The sequence below is a fragment of the Buteo buteo genome, chromosome 4 (assembly GCF_964188355.1).
Source record: "Buteo buteo chromosome 4, bButBut1.hap1.1, whole genome shotgun sequence".
Classification (NCBI taxonomy): Eukaryota; Metazoa; Chordata; class Aves; order Accipitriformes; family Accipitridae; genus Buteo; species Buteo buteo.
This window is the reverse complement of record NC_134174.1, coordinates 42,617,265-42,641,774: the sequence shown is the minus strand read 5'-3', so window position 1 is coordinate 42,641,774 and position 24,510 is coordinate 42,617,265. Positions and strand designations below refer to the sequence as shown.

Here is a 24,510-nt window from a genome sequence, read left to right as displayed (position 1 = left end):
CCTGGAGGCTGAGAAGGCTTCCCCCTTCTCCTCTAGTTCAGAAATCTAGAGCACAATACAAGGGAAAATAGGGCACTAGTTACTTTTGCCTAACTAGGGGAGTTTATACGTCATGCCAAACTTTCCTTAACTATCTAAGAAAAAATGTAATGTCATAATAAATAGACTGCAAAACAAATCTGGTTATCCAAAAATGCACATCCTTCACTGCTGAAAAACTAACATCAGGTTTGGATTTGTAAAAGGCTTGAGTATGAAAGACTAAATCAATGAAGAATGCATTCAATTTCTATTGTCAAGTCAATTAATACAGTTTATTCTAAATTAAGTCCTAGTGAGATTAACTGCATCCTAAGAATATTACAAGTGCTCAGAAAAAAACTGTATGTTAATTCCACAAGAAGATTGGTTGCAAGATGTCTTCAAGATGAGAGGGTCCCACAATGGATAGAAAAAGAAAGACCAAAATTTACAAGAGCTTTGTTTATCCTTGAGAAAGCTTGTTAAACTCCATATTCAAATTCTCAGATGTTGCATACTCAGGGTTGTTCAAGGTTTCTCTTCCTGCTTTGCAAATCTAGTATAATAGCTGATATTGTCAACAACACTGTCAAAAAATCTGTATGTGTATCAAATGTACCCGCCCTCCTCCAAATTTGTATCTGTCAGGGATACCAAATTATCCTTTGAGCACCTAGTCTCATTAAACTCATGAGAGAACTGTTACTGCCTTTGGAAGTAGGGAGAAACCCCACACAATTTCTGTGCTGCTAAAATTCACTTTGGCTGCTAGGCAACTGTAACTTATTGCAAGGCGGGGGGGGGGCCTCAATGTTAAAAGAATTTGAGTCTTCTCCTTCAGAAAAAAAAAAATAAAATTACAGCAAGAGCAGAGAGTAAGCTGTGAAAATACCCTGAAAAAAACCTCAAGCAGTATATAGCATACTTACATTTTTTCCAGGAAAATCTACTATAATTACTTATATATTTAAAAATCTACTGGTTTTCCTTACTTGTATTTTTTCAAAACACTCCACCAGCTCTCAAGCAATTCATCTGAATACAAACTTAAAAAAAAACCCAAATAAACAACAAAAACCAACCAGCCACCAATACATTTAATTCCATTGCTTTATGTATTTTTAGGGTACTCTTACATGTTACAATTTTTAATTAATCTCTTTATAACATATTTATCGACAAAACCTATGTCTTATCTAAGTAAAATAACTGACTTACACTTAAGAATGATTGCTTGAGCAAGAGTATTACAAATTAGTTGCATTTCAGTACCACATATATTTATAATCAAACTGTGATCATTATAAACAAATTAGAAAACCTGAAGTCTTACATTTTTATAGTCACAGAAAGATGCCACTCATCTTTCCCTGAATGAGCAGTGAGGCCTTCTAATATTTTTAACAGTTCTTCAGAAGTCCAGTCAAGGGTCTAAAACTTTCCATAGCAAACATTTAGTGCACTCTCTATTCACCAGATGGTCTTTCATTCAGACTTTTAATCAAGTTTTAAAGTTTTGACACTGATTTCTCAGAAATGTGTAGACCTTGCAGAATGAGACCCTCTGCCAAGCAGAGTCCCAAGTTTTATTACTAAGCTCAAAACTTTGTTCTATCTTGTCAAAACATTTGTGAGACTTGCATTTTTCAACCTTTGAACATGTAGGACACTCAGAGCTGGGAAAAAAGAATGACTGCTGGATTTTTAGGATAGATGAAGAGAATGTAGCAACAATTATACATTCCAACCAAACTACATTACAGAAAATTAGTATTTTGTTTTAAAAGTATAGACTCACTTTTTAATTTAAGAAAGTACTTTCACATACGACTTCCTCATCTTTAGGTTTTTAAACGTAGTAAGTAAATATTAAGAACATTAAGAAAGCAGCCTCCTAGGGGGAGGAGATGCTTGGAATGTATTGGCTTTGTGTGGCAAGATTTTGGTAGCGGGAGGGGGGGGTTACAGGGGTGGCTTCTGTAAGAAGCTACTGGAAGCTTCCCCTGTGTTCGAGAGAGCCCATACCAGCCGGCGCTGAGACGGACCCACCGCCGGCCAAGGCCGAGCCAATCAGCCATAGCGGTAACGCCTCTGGGATAACATTTTTAAGAAGGAAAAAAAAGTTGTTGGGACGGACGGAAAACAGCAGCCAGAGAGAGGAGTGAGAACATGGAAGAGAAACAACCCTGCAGACCCCCAGGTCAGTGAAGAAGGAGGGGGAGGAGATGCTCCAGGCACCAGAGCAGAGATTCCCCTGCAGACCGTGGGGAAGACCATGGTGAGGCAGGCTGTCCCCAGCAGCCCATGGAGGTCCACGGTGGAGCAGATCTCCACCTGCAGCCTGTGGAGGACCCCACGCCGGAGCAGGTGGGTTCCCGAAGGAGGCTGTGACCCCGTGGGAACCCCGCGCTGGAGCAGGTTCCTGGCAGGACCTGCGGATCTGCGGAGAGAGGAGCCTGTGGAGCAGGTTTTCTGGCAGGACTTGTGACCCCGTGGGGGACCCACGCTGGAGCAGTGTGGTCCTGAAGGACTGCACCCCGTGGGAAGGACCCACGTTGGAGAAGTTTGCGGAGGACTGTCTCCTGTGGGAGGGACCCCACACTGGAGCAGGGGAAGAGTGTGATGAGTCCTCCCCCTGAGGAGGATGAAGTGGCAGAAAATAACATGTGATGAACTGACCATAAACCCCATTCCCCATCCCCCTGTGCTGCTGGGGGTGGGGGGGTTGGTAGAGAATCCGGGAGTGAAGTTGTGCCCAGAAAGAAGGGAGGGGTGGAGGGAAGGTGTTCTGAGTTTTGGTTTTATTTCTTATTACCCTACTCTGATTGATTGGTAATAAATTGCGTTAATTTTCCCCAAGCTGAGTCTGTTTTGCCCATGACAGTAATTGGTGAATGATCTCTCCTGTTCTTATCTTGACCCACAAGCTCTTTGTTATATTTTCTCTCCCCTGTCCAGCTGAGGAGGGGGAGTGATAGAACAGCTTTGGTGGGCACCTGGCATCCAGCCAGGGTCAACCCACCACAACAACTTAATTATTATACTACTGCCACTAATTGCTGTCCCCACTCTGCCCCACCCTCAGCCGCCCAGGGCTTGTCTTCTTTTCTTTCTTTCAATGCTGCCAATCTAAAGGACATTTTCATCATGCAGTGATTAAAAAGCAAAGCCTTATACACTCCATTTTAGCACAATTTTGCCTGTTTCTGACTGACTTGCTTTTAGGTACTGCGAGAGTCAAGGCAATAGGCAAAATCACCACATGGCGCTTAGCACAAGCTAAGTAAAGCTCATCTATCTGCTATGCCCTTACAGGTCACATGTTAAAAATGAAACAAACAACAATTTGCTCCACCATTTGATCTCCTGGGTTTGCAATTGAAACAGTAATTTTTCTTTCTTTGTCAGTTTAAAGGAGAGTCTCCATTCAGTCATGCCCTACATTGAACTGTGGTAACTTCAACAATACACATATGACTTTCTCTTGTATATCAAACACTTCACCTAATTAAGGAAGTCTTTTTCTTCTTACTCAAATGATTAAAAAAATTAATTTCAGGAAGCAAAATCAGTTCATAAACACCTTTAATTTCCTGCTTCTTCAGATTAATTATGAATGTGTCTAACTCTTCTTTGAGAAACCCACCTCAGGAATATTTATCTGATACTTCCATTATCTACAGCATTACATAGCACTTCAAAGTAAATCAGTATTTCCCAGAACAGATTTTAAGTAAACTGTTACCTTTTATTGTTATTTGTATTTTTGTCACTCAATATCAACTGCAAACAGAACTGCATGGGTTCGATCAGCACACTCTTAAATCATGTGCTTATGCAATTTAACATTGACACATTTTTAAATAATATGTAAAATTCTTATCTACATTACTTAAAAGCAAAAGTCACATTTTCAAAGGTTGTGCCACAAAGAACATTAAGTTCCAGTTGTGCTTTTAAAAGGTAAAGAATGAGAAGAGGATATTCTGACCGCACAACTGTAGATAGCATGCCTAGCCAGCTCAGTTTTCTGGACTACTTCAGAAAACAAAAAAGGTTTCTAACTGAAGGACATTCTGGATCACCCTCTGCAAATATCTTCCTCCAAAGCCTGCCCTTCAGATGAAACTGGGTAGTGAGAATATTGCTTTGTGCATAAACCACTTCTGAAATGTCAAGTGTAGAATTTAGCTCCTAAAGCAGTAAGAATCTCTAGTTCTGTTTCAGTACTTTATGTCTACAATATTCACATAAACTATGGAATCAACTGCAATACTAGCACAATCCCACGTACATACCACTTTTATGTCTATTCCGTCTAAACTTGCTGTCATTAACAGACAAGAGCTACATGCTACGAGACACTCAGTTGACATAATGATAAAACAAGTGATGGTCAACTGCTTTGAAAACTTGATGGTTTAATTATTTAGCAAGTAAATTTCCCATTCTTGTTTGTCACACTTCTCCCCGAGCCCCCAAAAAAATAAATTATCTTTTTAACAAAATGAAAGCTACTCCTAGAGATTAAAAGAACAGAAATCTGTTTTCTGATGGTTCTCTGTTGGAATTCATACAAAAACACTCTGAGGAGCAGGGAATGGGGGCAACTCCTACCTCATGTAACCAAGAGCTAAGGGTTACAAGTGGAGATATTAACAGGATATATTTGAGACACTATCCTTTCCAATAAACCTGCTTTCAGGTATTCACATGATGCGGTTGAAGCATAGCAAGAAATGACACAAGGCAAACATTTTGTATTGAAGAACCAGACATAATTGACCACTTCTGTGGAGCAATGCATGAAACTGGCAGCACCAATTCTTCTGTGCTCCAAAATAAGAAAGAGTAGGTACATACAAAACTGAGTTTTACATAAGAGCACCAGTATGACAAGCTTTTGTGCCAGGGAGACAGTTAATTCTGCCAGTGTTCAGAATCACTTCCATAGAGGATGTGTGAAAGTTTTTCTGTATACAGAGATTAATTTGCACAATACGCATATCTCTAGCTTCATGTAGTTAGCTCTAACACATACACTTAAAAAATACTGCCAAAATTTAAATGACAAGCCTGTTTTTTTCCACAACTCACAGCAAACACTGCTGGCAGGCCCAGACATCCATCACAAACAGGTTTTACGAAATTTTCAGATACTTAAGGTTATTTATTTTTATTTGAAACAGAACATTTAATTGGAGTCAAAAGCAAAATATTTCAAAGTTTGAGAAGGTTTTAATTTCCCCTCTCTTTGTTTAGTCTTTAAAAGTAATTATTCCTCTTTTACCAATGGAATGGGAGGGGAGGAGACTAAGAATATGGTTTTTTGGGGGGGTGGTTTTTGGTTGTTTTTTTTTTTTCTTTTATTTAGATTACAGAACTCTTCCCTCCCCCACAACTACCAATGAATTAAACATTTTTAAGAAAACTAGTGTGGAGGGGAATCATCTCTTTCAAAGATTTCAGAGCCACTGTGTTTCTCAGGAATGGATTAAATAATTTCCCTAACTGTCTCCAATGACCCAGATAATGAATAATAAGAAACACCTCTTACTTTCCAGTAGATGCACTGAAATGCATGAATTGGAAAATGTTTTTTCCAAAATAATTTTCAAACTAAAAAAAATAAAATTGTTTTCAACTAGTTCTACAGCTACAGTGATGAAGGCAGCCTTCTGGTCTGCATCTTAAAGGTTGCCTACTGATTTGTATCTATTGTCTAAACAGAAATGTTTGATTTCACAAGAGAATTGGGCAAATGTTCCAATGTTGATGTAAATGTCTGATTTTGTACTACAACTACAGTGATGTGAAGCTGTGACTTTTAAAAATAAATTTTGTCTTGTATTTTCCATACTGTTGGCCTTTATTTTATTCACCTGTGGGTAGCCATGAAGTTTAAATATTTAAGACGCAATTATAGGAGCAGCCTCTATATAAATATTTGTTCCAACACTCACAAAGCACCTGGACAAACTGATCTGATAAATTAGGAAGTTATTTTGTAAGGTTACTAAGGAAGAAATAAAAGCTAGACCAGACATGTCAAAGATATGGTGACAGACTCCAGTAGATAGAGGTCCAAAAAACATTCAGTTTTGGCTCCACAAACAGCACTTGACATTCCAGTAAGATTCTCTTTGGAGAAAATGACTGTCCAGGTAAGAATAATGATGAGAGTTTTTTCTATGAGCAGAAAACACAAATAAGACAGTGACGTGTGTTGAACACTTTGCTAACTTGTCTCCTTCACTTGTCAAATAAACCCATGCAGCAGTTACACAACAGCCTTCAGGTGACCATGCTGAACTAAAAATCAATTATTCTTTTCCCATGTCCATTTTTAGTGGACCACCTTTAAAACTTTTTTGTAAACATTGGATGTATAAGATTGATTTTAATTTAAACTCTCACCATATAAAAATGTACTATAATTTCTTTAGCTGAAGAGATCTCATACAATTTTGATTTCATAACACTGTAAAGCCACCAGTTCTTTCTTCTTCAAGGGAAAAAAGTCATTCCACACTTTGATTCAGAAATATAATAGCTGGCAGGAACAGGCTGTGTTAGGTTAGTAGGAATTCATGAGTAAGCCATAATATTTTCAAACAATATACTTTGATAAAAATATTGACTTGACTTAGCTACATCCTATATCTACAAATAACGTGAATATTCTCTCTAGCACAAATATTCCTTGAAGCAGTTAACCTTTAGCAAATATAACCATAAAGTAAAATTTAAATGAACAGTCAATGTTCATACTGGAAATGGTCCTCCAGAAATTACATCCTATCAATTCAAATCCTGAAACTGATGAGTGCTATGTTAAAATAAATGCATCTTGTTTTCTAAACTGAACAAAATTAACTAACAGACTCCATACATTGCTACTTATTTCTCAGATGGTTAGTTACATTGATGAGCCCAGATGCATGCAATACCTGCTGTTATACCTCGACAAGAATATAAATATACTCTCAGAAATAATCTGACCCAATGATGTTGGCCACTGTGGTGGTGCATTTCTTTCCCCCTCTCTGGGCTGATCTACGAACTCAGGGAGTCTCACTAGGCCTTAGTGTAAGTGAAATGAGTTGGGTGGATTAAGCGTCCCTTGACCATACCAGTGACTCTTACACGGCTAAGACAGGGAGACATGCAGACCACCTCAAGGAATCCTGCTGTCCAGTGACAACAAGAAAAAACAAAAGTAGAGAAAACTATTTCTCTCATACAAACCTTGAGACATCCCAGCCCTCTCCTGACAACTTTGGAGCATCCCCTATCTGAATCTTAAGTCATTCTCCAACAGCCCCAGAATATTCGTCATCTGAATCATGACTGATGTGAAATGGTACCAGCGCAGCTGGAATCCCAGTAATTTGTTGATGACTGAAGTCAATCACCTCCCGAACCTATAAAGAGCGGTACTAAGTTGAGACCCTTTGAGCTCTCCTGGACCACAGCGGGCTGCGACCAGCATCTCCCTCTGAGCAGGAAGCCTCTCAGAACTCGCAAACTTTTCCGTTTGTGAAGATCAGAGGTCTGTCGCCAAAAGCCAACAGAACCTGGGCTGATACTCCCGTTCCTTGAGGCTCAATGCTTTGCCCATTGAGGAAGATGCTGAAGCATTCAATGTGGATATTTTCACTGAACTCGAGGGGAATTTTTAACAGGTATACCTCTTTTACTTGCTTATATGTATATCTCTTAGTGCCTTTATGCATGTGTGTGTGTACTAACATGAATATTCTATAGCAAGTATATTACAAGTTATTGCTTTTCAAATCTACATTTAAATTACTGTCGTGAACTTTATTCAACTATGAATGAATCTCAGGCTGTTATTATACTTATAATCCCTTAGATATAAACCGTTGACCAAGTCTGGGACTAGGAGTCAATCCAGCCGCACCTAGACTACAACAGGAGTTTAGAAAGCAAGAGGGTCTTCTCTGAACCTCGTGACTCAATGGAAGGGTCTCCCTTACTCTTTTTACATTCCCCATCTCTGTACGAATCACCAGAAATCAATTCTAACTCGATTTTTCATTGTATATTTCTTTTTTTTAACTTAGTGCATTTTCAGTCTCTGTATACCTAATTTTAGTCTGATTCTAACTCAATTTTCCCGCGTGCATTTCATCCATATATTAAGTTATAGAGTGAACTTTGCCATCAAATTCTGTGAAGTTGCGCTTTTACTTAAATTCCTATTAAATAATTTTTCTTTTGCTAATACCATTGGAAGTGATTCTTTAAGTGGTCCAAACCACTCCCTTTCATGACAGTCAGCTGTCTACAAAAAACTCTGGAAATAAACTAGTCCCTTATAAGATGCAATGGTAAACTGCAAGTACAAAAAAAATACCCCTAAAGAAATAAAGTCATCAAATGGAATTGAATAAGTTCTCCCAGTATCTTGAATAAAAATACAGAGTAAAATGTGTTCTATATTTTAGGTTTTGGTCTTGATTGTTTATTTGTATTTGTGCTCACATATACCTCAGGCCAATTTCTGATTGCATAGCTAGTAGCATAGGACTCTGGTTTTGGGTGATTTCCAGCCTTGATACTTAAATTGGAACAAGAAGCATGGCTCTAAGATTTGTCATTTTTAATGCTGAAGGTGTCAGAAAAACATGCAAAAGATCAATATGCCACTTTTCTTAAGACAGTTTCACATAGAAGACATGTAGTGCTAAAAGCAGCAATGGAACATGTTTTCAAGCTACTGATAAAAAGTCAGCATTTAACATAAGCAAATGGACAGAAGGTCTTTTTAAGAAAAAATAATCAAAATAATATTATTGCAGAACTAAACAAGGCAGTAGCAATTGAGCCACTTCAACTTTTCTCTGTGAAAGACTTGATTGGGAAGTGCAGTTTCTTGTCTTTTCCTTCCCTCCTCCCACCCAAATAATTACTCTGTAGACCAGAACTGACTCACAGTAAAATATCTCTTAACTAAAGTAAGCAATCAAGGACACAAATTCTGTTTTCAGTTTAACCCAAACTAGTTCCACAGTCTCACTGGGATTCTCAAAATTTTTAAATGGGATTTAAATCACTTTAGCTGTTAGTTTATAAGTACATGAATTCTAACAAGGAAACTAATCAAAATCACACAGGAGATACCTTTTACTGCAGTGAACTCCACAGAAAACCCTTGGCAATTAAGTATGCTTTGACAAAGCTTTAAAATAATCACATTCAAATACAGCGAAAACTACAAAGCTTTTTCAGTGGAACTTTAAACCACATATTATCAATATCTGATTTGTGGCTCTATTTGATTCATAACTGTTCACATATTTGAAAGATTTCCTAAGTTAATAAAGAAAAAGATCAAGAGAACTAAAAATCATTATCAGTCTATTGAAAGTATCACAAATCCCACTGCATGGCCAATTCAAACTTGACTTTGCTTTACAGTCCTGACCACTATCTACATTTGTAACACTGTGCTTATTTTCCAAGTTGGCTTCCATTTTTGCTAGCACAATTTTACTTCCAGATAAAATAGGCCTATAGTTTTACCACGTAATATGAAATTACTAAACTCAGTGTTTGTAGCATAGTTGAAAATCATGGTGTTAGAATACTGAAATAGGCTGAGGGGTGGGCTGGAAGTCAGTTTTGCTTTCTGTCTCTGCTTCTCTTTTGCAGTGGGAGTCTACTATTTTACTTCCAAAAGAGAAAACTGGGATTGATTCAGCGCTGATGCAACAAACCAATCAAAAATCCTCCACTAATGCTGGGACAAAGTGTTTGTTAAAAAAAAAGTTCTTTAAAATAAGAATATAGAAAATCATAGAAAACTTACAAGTACTCTGCCAGTTAACGTCTGGGCAGATATCATGACTCCTGCCCAGTCCTTCACGGAGGTCATCCATCCCACTTCTGCTGCCACATTCTCCTCTTTTTCATCTGTTGGTTTGCAGGCCCCATCTACCTGTGTATCTCCACCACCATTGATCTTCTGGGCCTCCTGCAAAGTAAGTATTTGGTTTAGTCAATGTTTAGCAACTTGACAGTGGAAGTCAGCATATGGTTGTGACTATGAAAAAAGCATATCAGTCTTCCCGGATTTGGGCTAGATGAAATTAAGCACCTACTTGGCCATATCTCTTCAGAAATAATAGAAATAGAAATGTTCTATGACGTACCAGACTAACAACTAGATAATAATACTCTCCTTGACATTACATCTTAAAAACATATATTTGGCATCAGATATGCTATATGTTCCTTCCCTATACGCAGCATAATTGCCAAGAGCTATGTATGCAATTATAGAGCTACATACAAATGAGTTTGTCAGACATGCCTGAAGGACCTTTTGATGTATTAATTCAAAACAACATGTACTAGCTGTGAACATAATTTATGTACAATTTTAATTTACTATCACTAGAATTAATTTTGAGTAAACCTTCACTGAGAAGCATGATGTAACAAGACAATAATTATCAAGTGTGAGGGGAACAAAATACACCATAAAGAATCTGCAGGGAGCTGCCATGCTATCAGTGAACCAGTGTTTCAATAAAAGTTTTTAATATATCACAGGAATTCTTCTGTCAGTAAATGGCTCTCGTAGAACGGAGAGCTAGAAATTAAAGAGGACCCTCAGCTGCACTAAGCTGACTGATGAGTCACATGCACTGGAATTCATATCGGTCTCTCACAGATGCTGCAGTAAGGATGTTGTGCTCTGTGTCTGCCTGCTATGTGCTACAGTCATGGATGCTGCACAAAAATCCAGGGAAATGATAGGAAAAGCCAGCCAGGATTGTACAGCGTTTAAAACACATCATATGCAAAGAATCAGACTGTGCCATGAGCATGCCTTTGGTGACAGCATAATACTAATGACTTCCTGAATACTTGGAAAGTTGTCCTAAACAAGCATAGGGGAGTGTCATGGTTTAACCCCAGCCAATAGCTAAGCACCACGCAGCTGCTCAACTCACTCCCCCCACCCCCACCCAGTGGGATGGGGGAGAAATTCGGGAAAAGAAGTAAAACTCGTGGGTTGAGATAAGAACGGTTTAATAGAACAGAAAAGAAGAAACTAATAATGATCATGATAACACTAATAATATGACAGCAGTAATAATAAAAGGATTGGAATGTACAAATGATGCACAGTGCAATTGCTCACCACTCGCCAAACGATGCCCAGTTAGTTCCCGAGCAGTGACTCCCCCCAGACCAACTCCCCCCAGTTTATAGGGCATGACATCACATGGTATGGAATATCCCTTTGGCCACTTTGGGTCAGCTGTCCTGGCTGTGTCCTGTGCCAGCTTCTTGTGCCCCTCCAGCTTTCTTGCTGGCTGGGCACGAGAAGCTGAAAAATCCTTGACTTTAGACTAAACACTACTTAGCAACAACTGAAAACATCAGTGTGTTATCAACATTCTACTCATACTGAACTCAAAACATAGCACTGCACCAGCTACTAGGAAGACAATCAACTCTATCCCAGCCGAAACCAGGACAGGGAAGCAGCAAAATTCAGCGCTGAGGCAAGTACTGAGCACTTGAACTGCACCCAAAGATCTACATTAGTGCTTCAAGCACTCTGCACAGACCAACAGCTTTAAAGATCTCGTTTATAGATGACTTGCCTATAGGCCACTAAGCAGGAAATCAATTGCCATTAATCCCCTTTGGGATATCCGTTACACACGCAAATATGTTTGATGCTGGTTCACTGTTTTTTACTACAGTAGGAATATTACACTACCACAGTCAAAATGCATAGCTGTGAGATGGTCTTGAGGACACAGCTGGACATAAAGGTAATGGCACTTCCTGAGAGCAGTACTGAACTAGTAAGGCTGTTGGACTGAATCTGTCAGCAAAGGACAGTAGAGCAACACTAAAAATGTAATATGGAGACCAACAGTTGTTTTTAGCGAATCTCAGTATTACAACTCAATTAGCTAATCAGATTGTTCCCTGTTAGTCTCCCTCCTGAAATGCGGGCTCTGCCTTCTTACCAGCAATTATAGCACAGTGCATGATGTGGCTATATTGATAGTACCAAATTATTTGGAGTTACAACAGTAATTCAGTACTTCCTAAGCAAGTAACCAGAGAAAAGATAAAAGCTACTTTGTATTTGCATAACAGGACCTCATTCCCTGACAAATTTGGATACAGTGAATCAGATGTTTTGCACTGGGCAAGAAAGACGTATACTGCATTGCACACACACAGAGTACAACCTACACAAATGAGCTCACTGCTTAGGACAGTGATGTATGGTACAGCACAAGGCATTTCCAGGAGAGTAACGCTTGGCTAGGGACAATTGCTGACCCATATCATCACCAAGCCATATAGAACAGTCCCAAAGAAATGTCTTGACCACCATCAGTGTTTTGATTATGAACCAGGAAAGAGAAACCTAGCTTCTTTTGGGTTTTTTGTTGGGTTTTTTTTGAGTGGATGATGTGGCTGTACATACCAGACATTGTAATAAAACAAAATATTGAGGTTTAGGCACCCCAGACACATCTCTAAGGTCCTGGGGGCAGTCAGAGGCCTCACTGGCCCTGACTCTTCCCCAGGGTCCCCCCCACCCTGCCTGTGGCCCAGGGCGCCATTTCAGCCCAGCCCAGGGCCAGCAGCTCCCCACAGCCCTGTCCTACCCAGCCACGGGCCTCGCTGAGCCAGGCCCCACCAGCCCTGCCAACCCACAGCTGGCTCCCCTCACCAGGCCAGATCCTTACCCTCACCCACAGGCTGACATCCCAGGCTGGCCCCGGCCTGCCCCCAAAGAGATGCTGATGCCCAGGGCTGGGGGGCTGCCCCCGCCTGCCCCACTCCCTGGCTGGGGTGGTGGGACAAGGCCCTGGCTGCCAGGCCCGGCCCTGCTGGCCTGGGCATCCCCTGGCCCTTGGGAACCCCCCAGCCCCGCACCGCCCTCACAGCTACTGACCTCCTAAAGATTACATGTGCCATTTACTTCTCTCTTCCCACCAGTTCGTCTGCCCTTTGTACCTATTACAGCTTGTCTTTCAGATTGTAAACTCCACACGCCAGATTTTACTGCACGGTCCTCCTATGCATAGCACAGTGGGCTTTTATGCTCTGTACAAGTTTATGCTGAATGAAAGTATTAATGTGGTTTTCATAGTAAAGACGGTGTAATTATCTCTTCCTCTCAGATAAGAAACTGAGATGGTGATTAAGTGCCTAACTCAGTCACCAGAGAAGTCATAGGCAGAGTGAGGATGAAGCCACAGACGTTCTTGATTTTTCCACCCAGCAGCCCTATTTAAAATCTCAGGGATGCACACCTTGCTAAAAAATTCATAATTACGGATTTTGGTATAGAAAGTCACAGAACTACAGATCATTAAACAAAAAGAGCTGAATGGAAAAGTCCATTTCATGGTAGTGAACTTGAAAGTATTAAGGTTGGAAAATTCTGTTATTGTTTACGTACTCCTTCCTTACCCCCAATGTTTTTGTCAATATATCAAACTGAATTTTAAAGACATGATTATTCATAAGATTATAAAAATGAAATTTCCTAACACTCAATAAAATAGTAAGAAATTTAATTCATGGAAAGAGAAAGGTAGATTTTATGTTTTCAAAAGGTTCTAATACCCTTACAGTTCTTTTTGCTGTACTGACTTTTGGTTGCCAGTAGACTAGAGCAGTAAGATGTGACAGACTTATTCAGTATTTGATTCTCTGAAAGTATTAAAGTCTATAATACATTTGAAGGGCTGTATTTCTGCATTTATACCACTTATTTCACCTCTATTAAAATCTCCCACCCATATTATTTCTTAATAAAAATATAAGTGAAATAATCATCCCCTGCCAAGTATCATTTGGAGCAGAGTCTCATGATCAGCTACATACCAAGACTAACTCTTGCCATTATTGTAGCAATAATTAATATGGAGATTACTTGCTGTTATGTAATACTTGTATTCAGTTGGGATATTTTATATTTTTCATCTACATGGCCAGCTTCTTAGCTTACTTAATTGGCAGTTAAGTATTAAGAAAAGTTTATTGCCAAGTCGTCACACAATTGTGCAGAGACCTCTAAAGGAGATTTAAAGGCTGCTTTCATTTACACTGTGTACAAAGCAGTCCTGTTATTAACTGTATAGTCCTGTTCCATTGCTATTTCTTCACCTCAAAGCATTGAGTAACCAACACCACAACCTGAAAAAGGTGCTTAAAAAATAACCTGACAGTGACAATAATTGTTTAATTATTTACAGGCTCAGTATCTACAAGTAATACTATCTTTATTCACTCTGCTTACCTTTTGTTTCACAAAGTGTTCATTATTTTAATTACCTGATGACAGGAACATTCAGGTAGATTAAGTGAGAAGCAGAATATTTTGTGAAATATGTATTTCCTGAACTTAATGACAAAATGGAACAGAATGCATAATGAGAAGGGGTGTACAGGAATCCAGGAATCAGGATTCACTGTTCTACCAATGGTTTGACACGGACCTGGACCAGATAATTCAATGATTTGTCTTATATTTTCAACAATAAATATTGATTTAGATTACACAAGTGCTGGGATGCTTAAACACAATTATCTTAAGAAAGCAGACTTCAAAAAGGGAAAAGACACTCAAAAACAGTTTTCAGTTTTGAAAATGTAGTCCTGCCTGCTTCACTTTACCTCTCTCTAGAATATCCATACAGTCATAGAACTAATGCACAGACACTCCATTCAACCCAGGACTGCACAAAATAAAATCAGAAAATGTTTATGAAAACTTAAAACATCATCTGAAAATAATTTGCCTTTTTAGAAGCCCTAAAAAACCAGGACACTGTGAAGACAACCTGGTAAGCACTCTCTGAAGTATGGTACTGAAAAAAACAACTTGGTCTCTTCCTAAAATATGTTAGAAAACAGAGGAAACAGGCAGGTAATGTGAGGGCAAAGAACTGGGTTAAAGTCTAGTGAAACAAAGAAAAGGACTTCTGATATCTCTGCTTATCTAACATTGAACTAGTATGAATAGAACACGAAAATCATGAAGTATCAACTGTAATGAGAATACAGGGCATCGAGTCATGCCCACTTCACACAAGAGGAAGCAGTACACTCAACTTAAGCAGATGTTTAAAAACAGTAATACCAATGGAGCAAGCCCAGTACCGGCCTTGGAATTCCATCCTAGAGAACATGAGATAAGAAAGGGCATGCCAGAATCGCAGTTTCAACTGGTTTGAAGGCAAGTGCTGCTTTAGATAATGATGCCAGCAACTTGCAATTTTATCTCTATTAACTGCCCTCAATTAACAGCATTGCATTCCTAGAGCCTGCATTTTAAGGAATGTTTTATATCAGATCAACAACACTTTCATACTGGCCACTCCCGTACACTGGAAATCCACATTCATGTTCCTTTCCTTTTCATTCATCTGCTTCCCCAAAGCCACCAACAGATGCTACGTGAAGAGGGATAATTTTGCATATAAGACTATTTCTCCTTTCTGTTAGGCAGACCTCTAAAACACTGAGTTTAAAGTTATTAGACTTCTATCAGTAATTCAATTACATGCCCGTAGATACATTTTCTCACCATTTTGATAACTCTGAACAGAGGCCTTAAATTTTTTTAAAACCATAATATCATGCTGCATTCTCAGCAGCTGGGCAACATACAATGTATGTCAAGACATCAGGTACCTCCTGAATACGTTGCCACAGCAGATGTTCTCCAACAGATACAGTCACCATCAGTAGTCTTCATCTTAACAGTTACTAAGTACCAGTTCATCCAGTGCTACAAACAAACAAAACAAAAAAACCTGAAGCAGTTCACCTGTTCTGTTTAGCAAACACAGGATTTCACTGAAAGATTAATAAAGAGGGCAGATGGGAATGTGAGAAATAAATAGCTGTATGGAGACTTAGAAAACTCTTTGAAAAGAGTCAGTCTTGCAGGAAAGAGAAAGCAAAGGCTAAACCAACTAAATGTGAGCTAAGAGATACTCCCTATGAACTGGCCTATCCACTGCATTTCTTTGAATATTAGGTTCTTAGTCAATATGAGGTTACATTGGTGTCAGTTATCATATTGCAGCTATGGTTTGGCTAGTTTCAAAGGATTAATTATTGATACCCAGAAAAACATTATTCCTCTCACTGAGTAAAAGGAAACAGAATGATCAGTGGAAAACATGGCTGATGAGATAGCCAAGCATATTTTTCTCATAAAATATTCACAAGCTATGTAATTTGGTGTTTGCAAATTTGGCAGGTTAAGAAAAATTAAGTCCAAAATAGATTCCAAAACTTTTCTTATTAGTTTAAGAGATGGTAAACTCCTGTGAAACAACTATTGGTTTTGCTTTCTGCATTCCTGCAGAAATTCTGAGAAGCTCCTTGCCAGTCATTACTTACAACTAGAACCTTACTTCCTGTGCTGGACAAAAAAAATAAATTAAAAAAAAAAAATAAAAAAAAATCTTTCACTGTGAAGAGACTAGGTTCCAAGACCAAATACATTTTCTCTTTTTCCAGTGACCAGCTTCTCTGTTGCACTTGTGCATACATTCAGTAATCCTGAAAGACTTTTTTTTCTGTGCCCCTCATATTCCTGGTATGGGTTACTTGTATAAAATCCCCTTTTCATGTCATTGTTTTGACTGACAAAAATTGCTGCAGTAGAGGAATTAATTCTAAAACCTTGGCCTGAGAGGAAAGGGAAACTAGATTAGTAAAATACAGTGTTCCAGCCATGATCCCACAAACAGCATAACAGTCTGTCAAATGAAAGGTTCCTGGGTATGGTTCTCACTTAAGAACATGAAACAGCAGACACCTACATTATCTGAAATCTGAAGAAAATACAAAAACACTCAGTTCAAAGTTTAAAAATTTCTACATGTTAATGGAGATGTTATGATGTAACACCTCCATTGGTGGAAAGCAGTATTTCTGAATAACTGGAAAGCTGGCTGAGTGATTTCCATACTAGCCTAAGAATTGGGAGACATGCTGAAGTCTCTGTTCTGCCACCAAATTTTTGAAGTCCTCAGTCACATTATCTAGTCTCTTCATGTCTTCATCCCACAGCTATAGAACAAGAGTAACAGTAATTTCTGTTGCATAGGGATCTCATAAAGATAAATATGTTTAGGATTTTAAGTGTTTCAGTATTACACAAATGGCAGACAATGCAGGCATAGTGTAGGGAATCATAAAGTAAGGTACACTAAAAACATACTGGTAAAGATTGTTAGACTAATTATACAAGACAATTAAACATATAAGACAGAAGTGTAAAAGGGAAAGAATGAACAATTCCAAGCATTATAGTGAAATGAAAAAGCAGAGTCTTAATAATGATGCCAGGAAGTAAAAATAGATGATAAAACCAGTGCCCACTGAAGTTATAGAAGAGTAAATAGGGGAGGAATATAGAAGGATTGCACAATGTGTGAATCCAACAACAATTTTTTAAAAATTGCACTTAATGAAAGAGATTGTCAGAAGGAGAGCGTGAGTCTCACAACTAAAAATCTGCAATAAAAACAAAGTCATTACAAACTTAACATGCATTCAAATGGACAAATGGGGTGGTTTTTAAAAACCTTATGATTCTTGGTTCAAGTTAGCAACTGTTTATAACAATACATAAGCTTTGACTATAAATTCAGAAGTTTGTGTGAATAATTTCATTTATATTTATTCATAAAAATAAACCCTTAAGTTTTCCTTTGTTACTTCTAATTGTGTATCAGACCACATTTATAGAAATAACTAACTAGTGAACTTGTACATAACAAGTTAACTTACTGTCTCCAATACATAAATAAATAAAACCAGGACAAGTCAGTGATGTACAGCTTAGGATTTTTCACTGAAAATATTTCACAAATTGTCAAACTAACATCTAGCCCACATCCATAAAGTTATTTTCCTTATCTATAGTCAATAGAGCATTTCTTATTAATTTCCTTTACAAAGACCATATTATTATCGCATTAAAATATTTCCTAAAGACCCTGTTCAATTACAAAGTAGCAGACAAAAGGGCAAAACAAGCATTTCATTTTATTAATAGGGACACTAAGTTTAAATCAAAGGAGACATGTCATTATTCTTTGGTCCCAGTAATACCGTAGGAGTATATACATTAGGCAAATTAGACAATTACTACGTAAAACAGATTATTAGTGTTTAACTGCCCTTTCTATGGTTCAAGCATGAGACCATTCTTTCAAAATGTATTTTAAAAAACTTTAGAGTAGGCATGCCAGATCACTAACCTTAAATATGATGGAAACTAAAACTGTAAAAAATACATGAAGCAATACCAGATGGGACTGAGTTATGAAAACTATAGAAAGTGAAGGGAACTTTAATGAAAAAGCACACAGAAGGGTAGAAAGGTACGTGTATTTTCTGTTATCCTCCCGTTTTATTTCCTCCCACCTAACAGAAAGCAAATCAAAGAAAGCATACCATTGAAAATAAAATTGATACAGACATCATCATGAAATAAACACTGCCAGATTACCTACATCCTATTGACTAATTAATCCGGGAGAAATTTCTTTCTGTTACAGATGATAAAACATTTTAAGTATCAGTAATTCAACAAAAACTTGTAACAAGCAATAAAAACCACACTTCACTTACTGTCTTCATACTTAGCTCATTTTTGTGATGCTATACAATTCATTGCAATCCAAAAATATCAAATGCTTCATGAATGTGAGAAAAAGGTCTTAATAAATGAGAAAAAAGTAATAAACAGTGGGGAAATTACCTAACTTGTTTATCTGAATTACAGGAAGTACTTTAGCTGATTGCTTATAATTTTGTTGTTGTTGTTTTTGTTAAGTAATACCCAACTCCAATTCAAGTTTTTCAGTCATCACCTCTTGGCATTTTTTTTTACTACTGTGAAAGGATGAAAAATACATTGAAAAATAACGCATTTGATTTTGCCTAATTTTAAGAGAAGCTTTACCAATAAATCTTTTATGATTTATATGATCTAAATTATGACAGTAGCTTTTACAAAATAATTATGTGGTAGAAGCTGAAATCAGAAAACTGCTGAAAAAAATATTCTCTGCCAAGAATATTCAACATTAAAATAGGTCATTAAAAGGTTCCAAAAGTAGGAAGTTTATTTCACTAAAAGTTACATACAAATACAAGCTACAAAATAAGTATCAAACTGCTTTGTCAGTGAAATTAAACTTGGCAGTATCTTTTCAGTTGCATACTTTTCTCCACCCTGCTCAATTACAGAAGAGGCTTTTATCTATTAGCAAACAGTATGCTTTCTTTCATTATATTAACTTCATAGTACTTTCTTGCTTGTGGTATCAGAAGTATCTGAGAGAAAGAGATGCAGACTGGATTGCAGAAGGAAATTCTTCCCCTCTTCTGCATATTACAGAATAGTGATGCAGCTAGCACCAGTGACTAAAACTGGTACTCAAAACCACCTCTCTGATGCCCCAAAATCACAAAGACTCCATGGATTAGGAAAGGCATTACATAGCTTAATGGACAGAGTCTCTATAAAGCACAAGGTACCGTAACTACTCCAAAACCAGGATCTTGGTCCTTGCATAAAGGAATTAACTACTCACTTCCTTGAATGGCAAAACTCCCTAGAAAGCTTGGTGACAGGAATTTCAGGCCTTCATTTGATCAAAATCAAACATTTTCAAGTAAGAGGAATGGACTAAAACATTTGTGGCTTCTATTTTACGTGAAAGAGGAAATTATTAATATTGTGTGGGAGTACAGGCAACCTTCCTCAATGCTGAGGCTGTCAAACAGGATTTATTTGCATTTACATTTTTACAAAGACATTTAGGATTTTTCAGAAGGTTTTAGAGGTGACAGGATAAAAGATGAAGGAGGGAGGCAGTGGGACAAAAATAACTGAGAGTCACTAATATAACTATTTGGTAATATCATAAAACACATGGATCAATGATGATTTGAAGAATGCCAGAGAATCATTCTATTACCTGCCAAATTTGACGAAGGCCTTTTTTGATTCAAGGGCGATACATAATATTTATATTTGTTGTATGAAAATTGTAAAGGAACTCACAATGAATTAAAGGCAGCTCTCTGTAGGATATAAAGCCATATCTAAGCCTTTAACGATGTAGGAAATTAAGTTCCAGTGTGCAGCACATAAATATTTGAAGAGCAGCAGGTCAGCCAATAAGTAATTAAAAATATTTAATAGCACACAACACTTCTCACCTCAGTGATTACAGAGTCTAATGCAGCTTTCAGACTGGAAGAACTTTGCAGGGGGCAGGAAGAGAGAGTCAGAGAGCACACAAAGGTGCAGGAATCTGGAGGAAAGATATACAGCTCTAATTTTCAAGAATACTGAAAATGTACATTTAGTTGTAAAGTAACAATTTTAATGATTACTTTGAAATAATTATATTAAACTAAATATTTCCCCTTAAAGGACCAGTTATGTCACATTGTAAGAAATTTACAAGTGCTATTATTTAATCAAGTAGCTATGACCTCATTCATTACCCACTGCTATGGAAACAATTTTGTGTAATCTGAATCTCATGACTCCCTTGCATAAATGATTAAGTAGACAAAAATTTTTAAACCTAAAAGAAGAAAATTTCCTTGTAGATAAATTTGTTTTAGGTAACATACATTATTTTGGTTGACTTCCCAGACACTAAATATCAGCATCTAAATTATCCAAAGTCAGTACTTGTACACTACAAATACAGCAGCTGGTACATTTATGATGCAAAGAAACAGACACAGTTCCTGCAAATTCAGAGATACTGACTGAAATCTAAGGCAGAGAAGAGAGGAAAGCTAAATTTTTGACTTGCGCCATTAATTTTTATTTATGCCATATAGAATGAAAACAAGCTCAGTGAGTTCTCTTTGACTTTCTTAACCTCATCTTTTTAAATAGCAGGAATAACTTTAACTGGCACAGAGATCATCTCCTCCTCTTGTGGATGTACTAGTGATGCACTGCCAGGAATTGATGCATGACTGTGACATTGAACATAGCCTTTGCAAGTAATCAGAAGTTGGACTACTGGAAAATAAAGATACATGGTGTCCATTCTTGATTCTCATAACACTAAGAATTATATCTAAGTCTTCTTTGCTTATGGCAGGACTGAATCTGCCTGTACCAAAACTTGTAGGTGAAGTTCCTACTCTGACAGGTCATTTTCTAAATGAGAACAGCAACTATTTGAAGTTCCTTAGAGCGCCTGAATTGTTAGAAGCAGCCCTGGCAGTTGCATTAGTAGCAGAGGGCAGGTGAGGTGCTTAAGAGACAGACATTGCTCCATCTCATGAGTCTGCAGTTTATGACTTCCAGATTTGTCAAACCAGCAAATACTGCATATGTCACAAAATCACGCTACCTCTGAGTACTCACTCTGTCTATAAATTATGCATGACAGAGCACGCAGTTATTCTCCACTGATCAGGAAAGATAATGAACAGAGGTGAAAGAATAGGTCAATTTAAATGTTTAGCTCTAAGATTAAATAATAGGAAGAAAGAAACTAAAAGAATAACAATTATTAAATCATTACAGAATATTGAGTTTCAATTTGCTCAGCCTTTAGGGGAGCAGAAGAAGTTGACAATGATCAGTAATAAAGTTAATGCTACTACAAAAATTTCAATATTTAAAAGAGGTGGAAATCAACCATGACCTTTGTTTACATCTTGCAATTTTGTGATTATCTGGTAACTTTATTACAGAGCCTAGAATTCCAGTTTTTTTCTTTTAAATTTTATATAAATTATTCTGGTAAAGAGTTTGCAGCAGCAAAAAGATCAAACAGCTCATCAAAGAAGGTTGTCACACTTTACACTATTCACAAGCTGTGTTTCACAGAACCTACTCATCAACTTGAAGCTTTAGAGTCTTTCTCCATTTATAGTGCTGCATAATTACCTCACACAGCTTCCCAAGATGCAGGTGCCCCCCATAATTTATCTCTGAATGAGATTCATTGACAATCCCATCCAAGTATCACATGAAGTTAAAAATTTTACCTTTACTACTTCTTAAAAGAAAAAAAGGGCTTAATTAAGCCCTAATAGAGAAAAAGTAAGTAATGATTCATACATCAGTAATTCACATCTTCCAAATATCTGATTCTAGTTTATTCAGTAACAAGACATTGAAGTAACACATATAACTACAGGATGCATTTGAGGAATGCACTTTGAGAAATAAATATATCTCTGTATTTCAGATTCAACTCATGGAAATCAGAAAAAAAAAAGCATGAACTGTAAGATTGGCTTTTTTTTTCTAGTTTAAAAGTGTGACATTTATCCTCACAAACTAGTTTAGCAAGGGAAATGGGATTTACAGGTTACAAAGGCAGAAATTATATGTAACATGATTCCCATTTTGTCTGCAGATACACCCCTCTGAGAAGAGTATTCAAGGATATTTTTCTTCCTGATCACACTCCGAATCCTCACTGTCACCATGGGATGCACTGTGCATAATTCAAGTGCTTGATTTTATTAATGCTTGTAAAGTGAAGTATAATACTTAAGTACTTTTACTTTCAATTACTGATGATGTCCACATTGGCAACCATTACTGCCTTGTTTTACTAGCTAAAAGCATGTAGTGGTCCTCGCCCTGGTTGCAAAAGTTTTCTACTGAATAAAATTAATTTCCTGTGAAGAAGGAAGCTTCTTCCTTAGCACTAAGTCATATATCAGATATTTGTACTGTGCTGTTTTAATAAAACTTGACTTCAAATCTATTTTAGAGGGCACTCTGTGGAAACAAAGTCTCCTTGTTATTGATTGGATCAATAGAAAGAGCTATAAAAATTCAAATGAAAAAATGTTACCTTAATTCAGTTTTCATTTTTTTCAGTATTCAAAAATGATAAAACAATTCTATTTCCTCTAAAAAAAACTACCACTATTACCATATGAATTTAAGTTGGAATGACTCAGTTCCACAGAAATCTTTTCCTGTACTGATTTCTGCTCATGCAGATAACCACAGGAGTAACAGAAAGCTATAAACTAAGCAAACTTTCCAAATTCTGCTTCCATTTCTATAAAGCAAAGAGTGTTTTACACAATGTTCCAAGCAATTACCCAAAACACAGGCTGGTGTAACACCCAGCAAATCAGTAATTAGGCTATTTTCCTTTCTATCAGCTTTCTTCCTAAAGCTATTACCTTTGTCATTCATATGCACCAACAAACCTACAAATCTTCAGTGCTTCCACAGGTCAGAAAGTGATCTGTGAGCTGCTATTTCAGTACACACCACCTCATTAATTCTCCTGCTCTATGATGTCCAGCAACATCTTTGTAGGTATGGTGCTAAATGCAGTTTCCCTCTTGTCTCTCAACAAATTTATGAGAACAGATAGAATTCCAACAGAATGGGGGAAAAAATGACCAGGCCCTCACACTCCCACCTCTCAGAACTCTACTCTCACCAGAAAGATCCTGGGCATGTTTCCCATTAGGATCAGATACAGCAGCTGTCAGCATATAAAAGCAAACCCTGTGAAGGTCTGTAGTGTCTTTCTTTAAACATAATACCGGTCAGAAGAGGGAAAAAAGGAGCCTGAATTTTGCTACTAGCCATCTTTCTGGATACTACCATCTCTGTAGGAATTATAACGTAGAAAAAGAGATTGTAAATGCTGTGAAGCACCATGGGAAACTAAGTTCACAATGATACCACTTTATCCAATGCTATGGAAGTACAGGGATAAAGCTAGCAGCTCCTCTGACTGAGTTTGGGTTGGGTTGACGGTAAATTAAGTCTGAATCAACAGCGTGCCCTGGCAGCCAAAGGGCCAACCATGTCCTGGGGTGCATCAAGCACAGCATAGCTTGCCAGTCAAGGGAGGTGATTGTCCCAACTCTACATTGCACTGGCACGGCCCCACCTCGAGTACTGTGTGCAGTTTTGGGCACCGCAATACAAGAAGGACATCAAACTATTCAAGTGTGTCCAGAGGAGGGCAACCAAGAGGGTGAAAGGTCTCAAGGGCAAGACTTACAAGGAGCTGCTGAGGTCATTTGGTTTGTTCAGCTTGGAGAAGAGAAGGCTGAGGGGTGCCCTCATTGCAGTCTACAACTTCCTCGGGGGTGGGGGGGGGCAGGGAGTGGAGGGGGAGGTGCTGGTCTCCTCTCTCTGGTGACCAGCAATAGGACACGACGAAATGGAATGAAGCTGCATCAGGGGAAGTTCAGACTGGACATTAGGAAAAGGTTCCTCACTGAGAGTGTGGTCAGTCACTGGAACACGCTCCCCAGGGAAGTGGTCACGGCACCAAGCCTGTCGGAGTTCAAGAAGCATCTGGACGATGCTCTTAGTCATATGATTTAGTATTATGTAGTCCTGCAAGGAGCAGGGAGTTGGACTTGATCCTTATGCGTCCCTTCCAACTTGAGATACTGTACAATTCT

At 37.9% G+C, this 24,510-nt stretch overlaps 1 protein-coding gene across 32 annotated transcripts in view; it reads right to left on the bottom strand.

The window, feature by feature from the left end:
* Nucleotides 1-24,510, bottom strand: part of KCNMA1 (potassium calcium-activated channel subfamily M alpha 1) — a 529,204-nt gene that overhangs the window by 374,285 nt on the left and 130,409 nt on the right. For 29 of the 32 annotated variants that reach the window (XR_012650088.1, XM_075025663.1, XM_075025664.1 and 26 more), the window contains one exon: nt 9,857-10,021. Coding sequence is in view for 29 of the 32 variants with exons in the window: in XM_075025663.1 (XP_074881764.1) it covers nt 9,857-10,021 (165 nt within the window). In the remaining 3 variants the exon portion in view is untranslated. Of the gene's footprint in view, nt 1-9,856; nt 10,022-15,780; nt 15,833-20,295; nt 20,391-24,510 lie in introns of those variants that run through there. The other 3 variants (XM_075025675.1, XR_012650090.1, XR_012650091.1) reach the window with 3 other exon arrangements.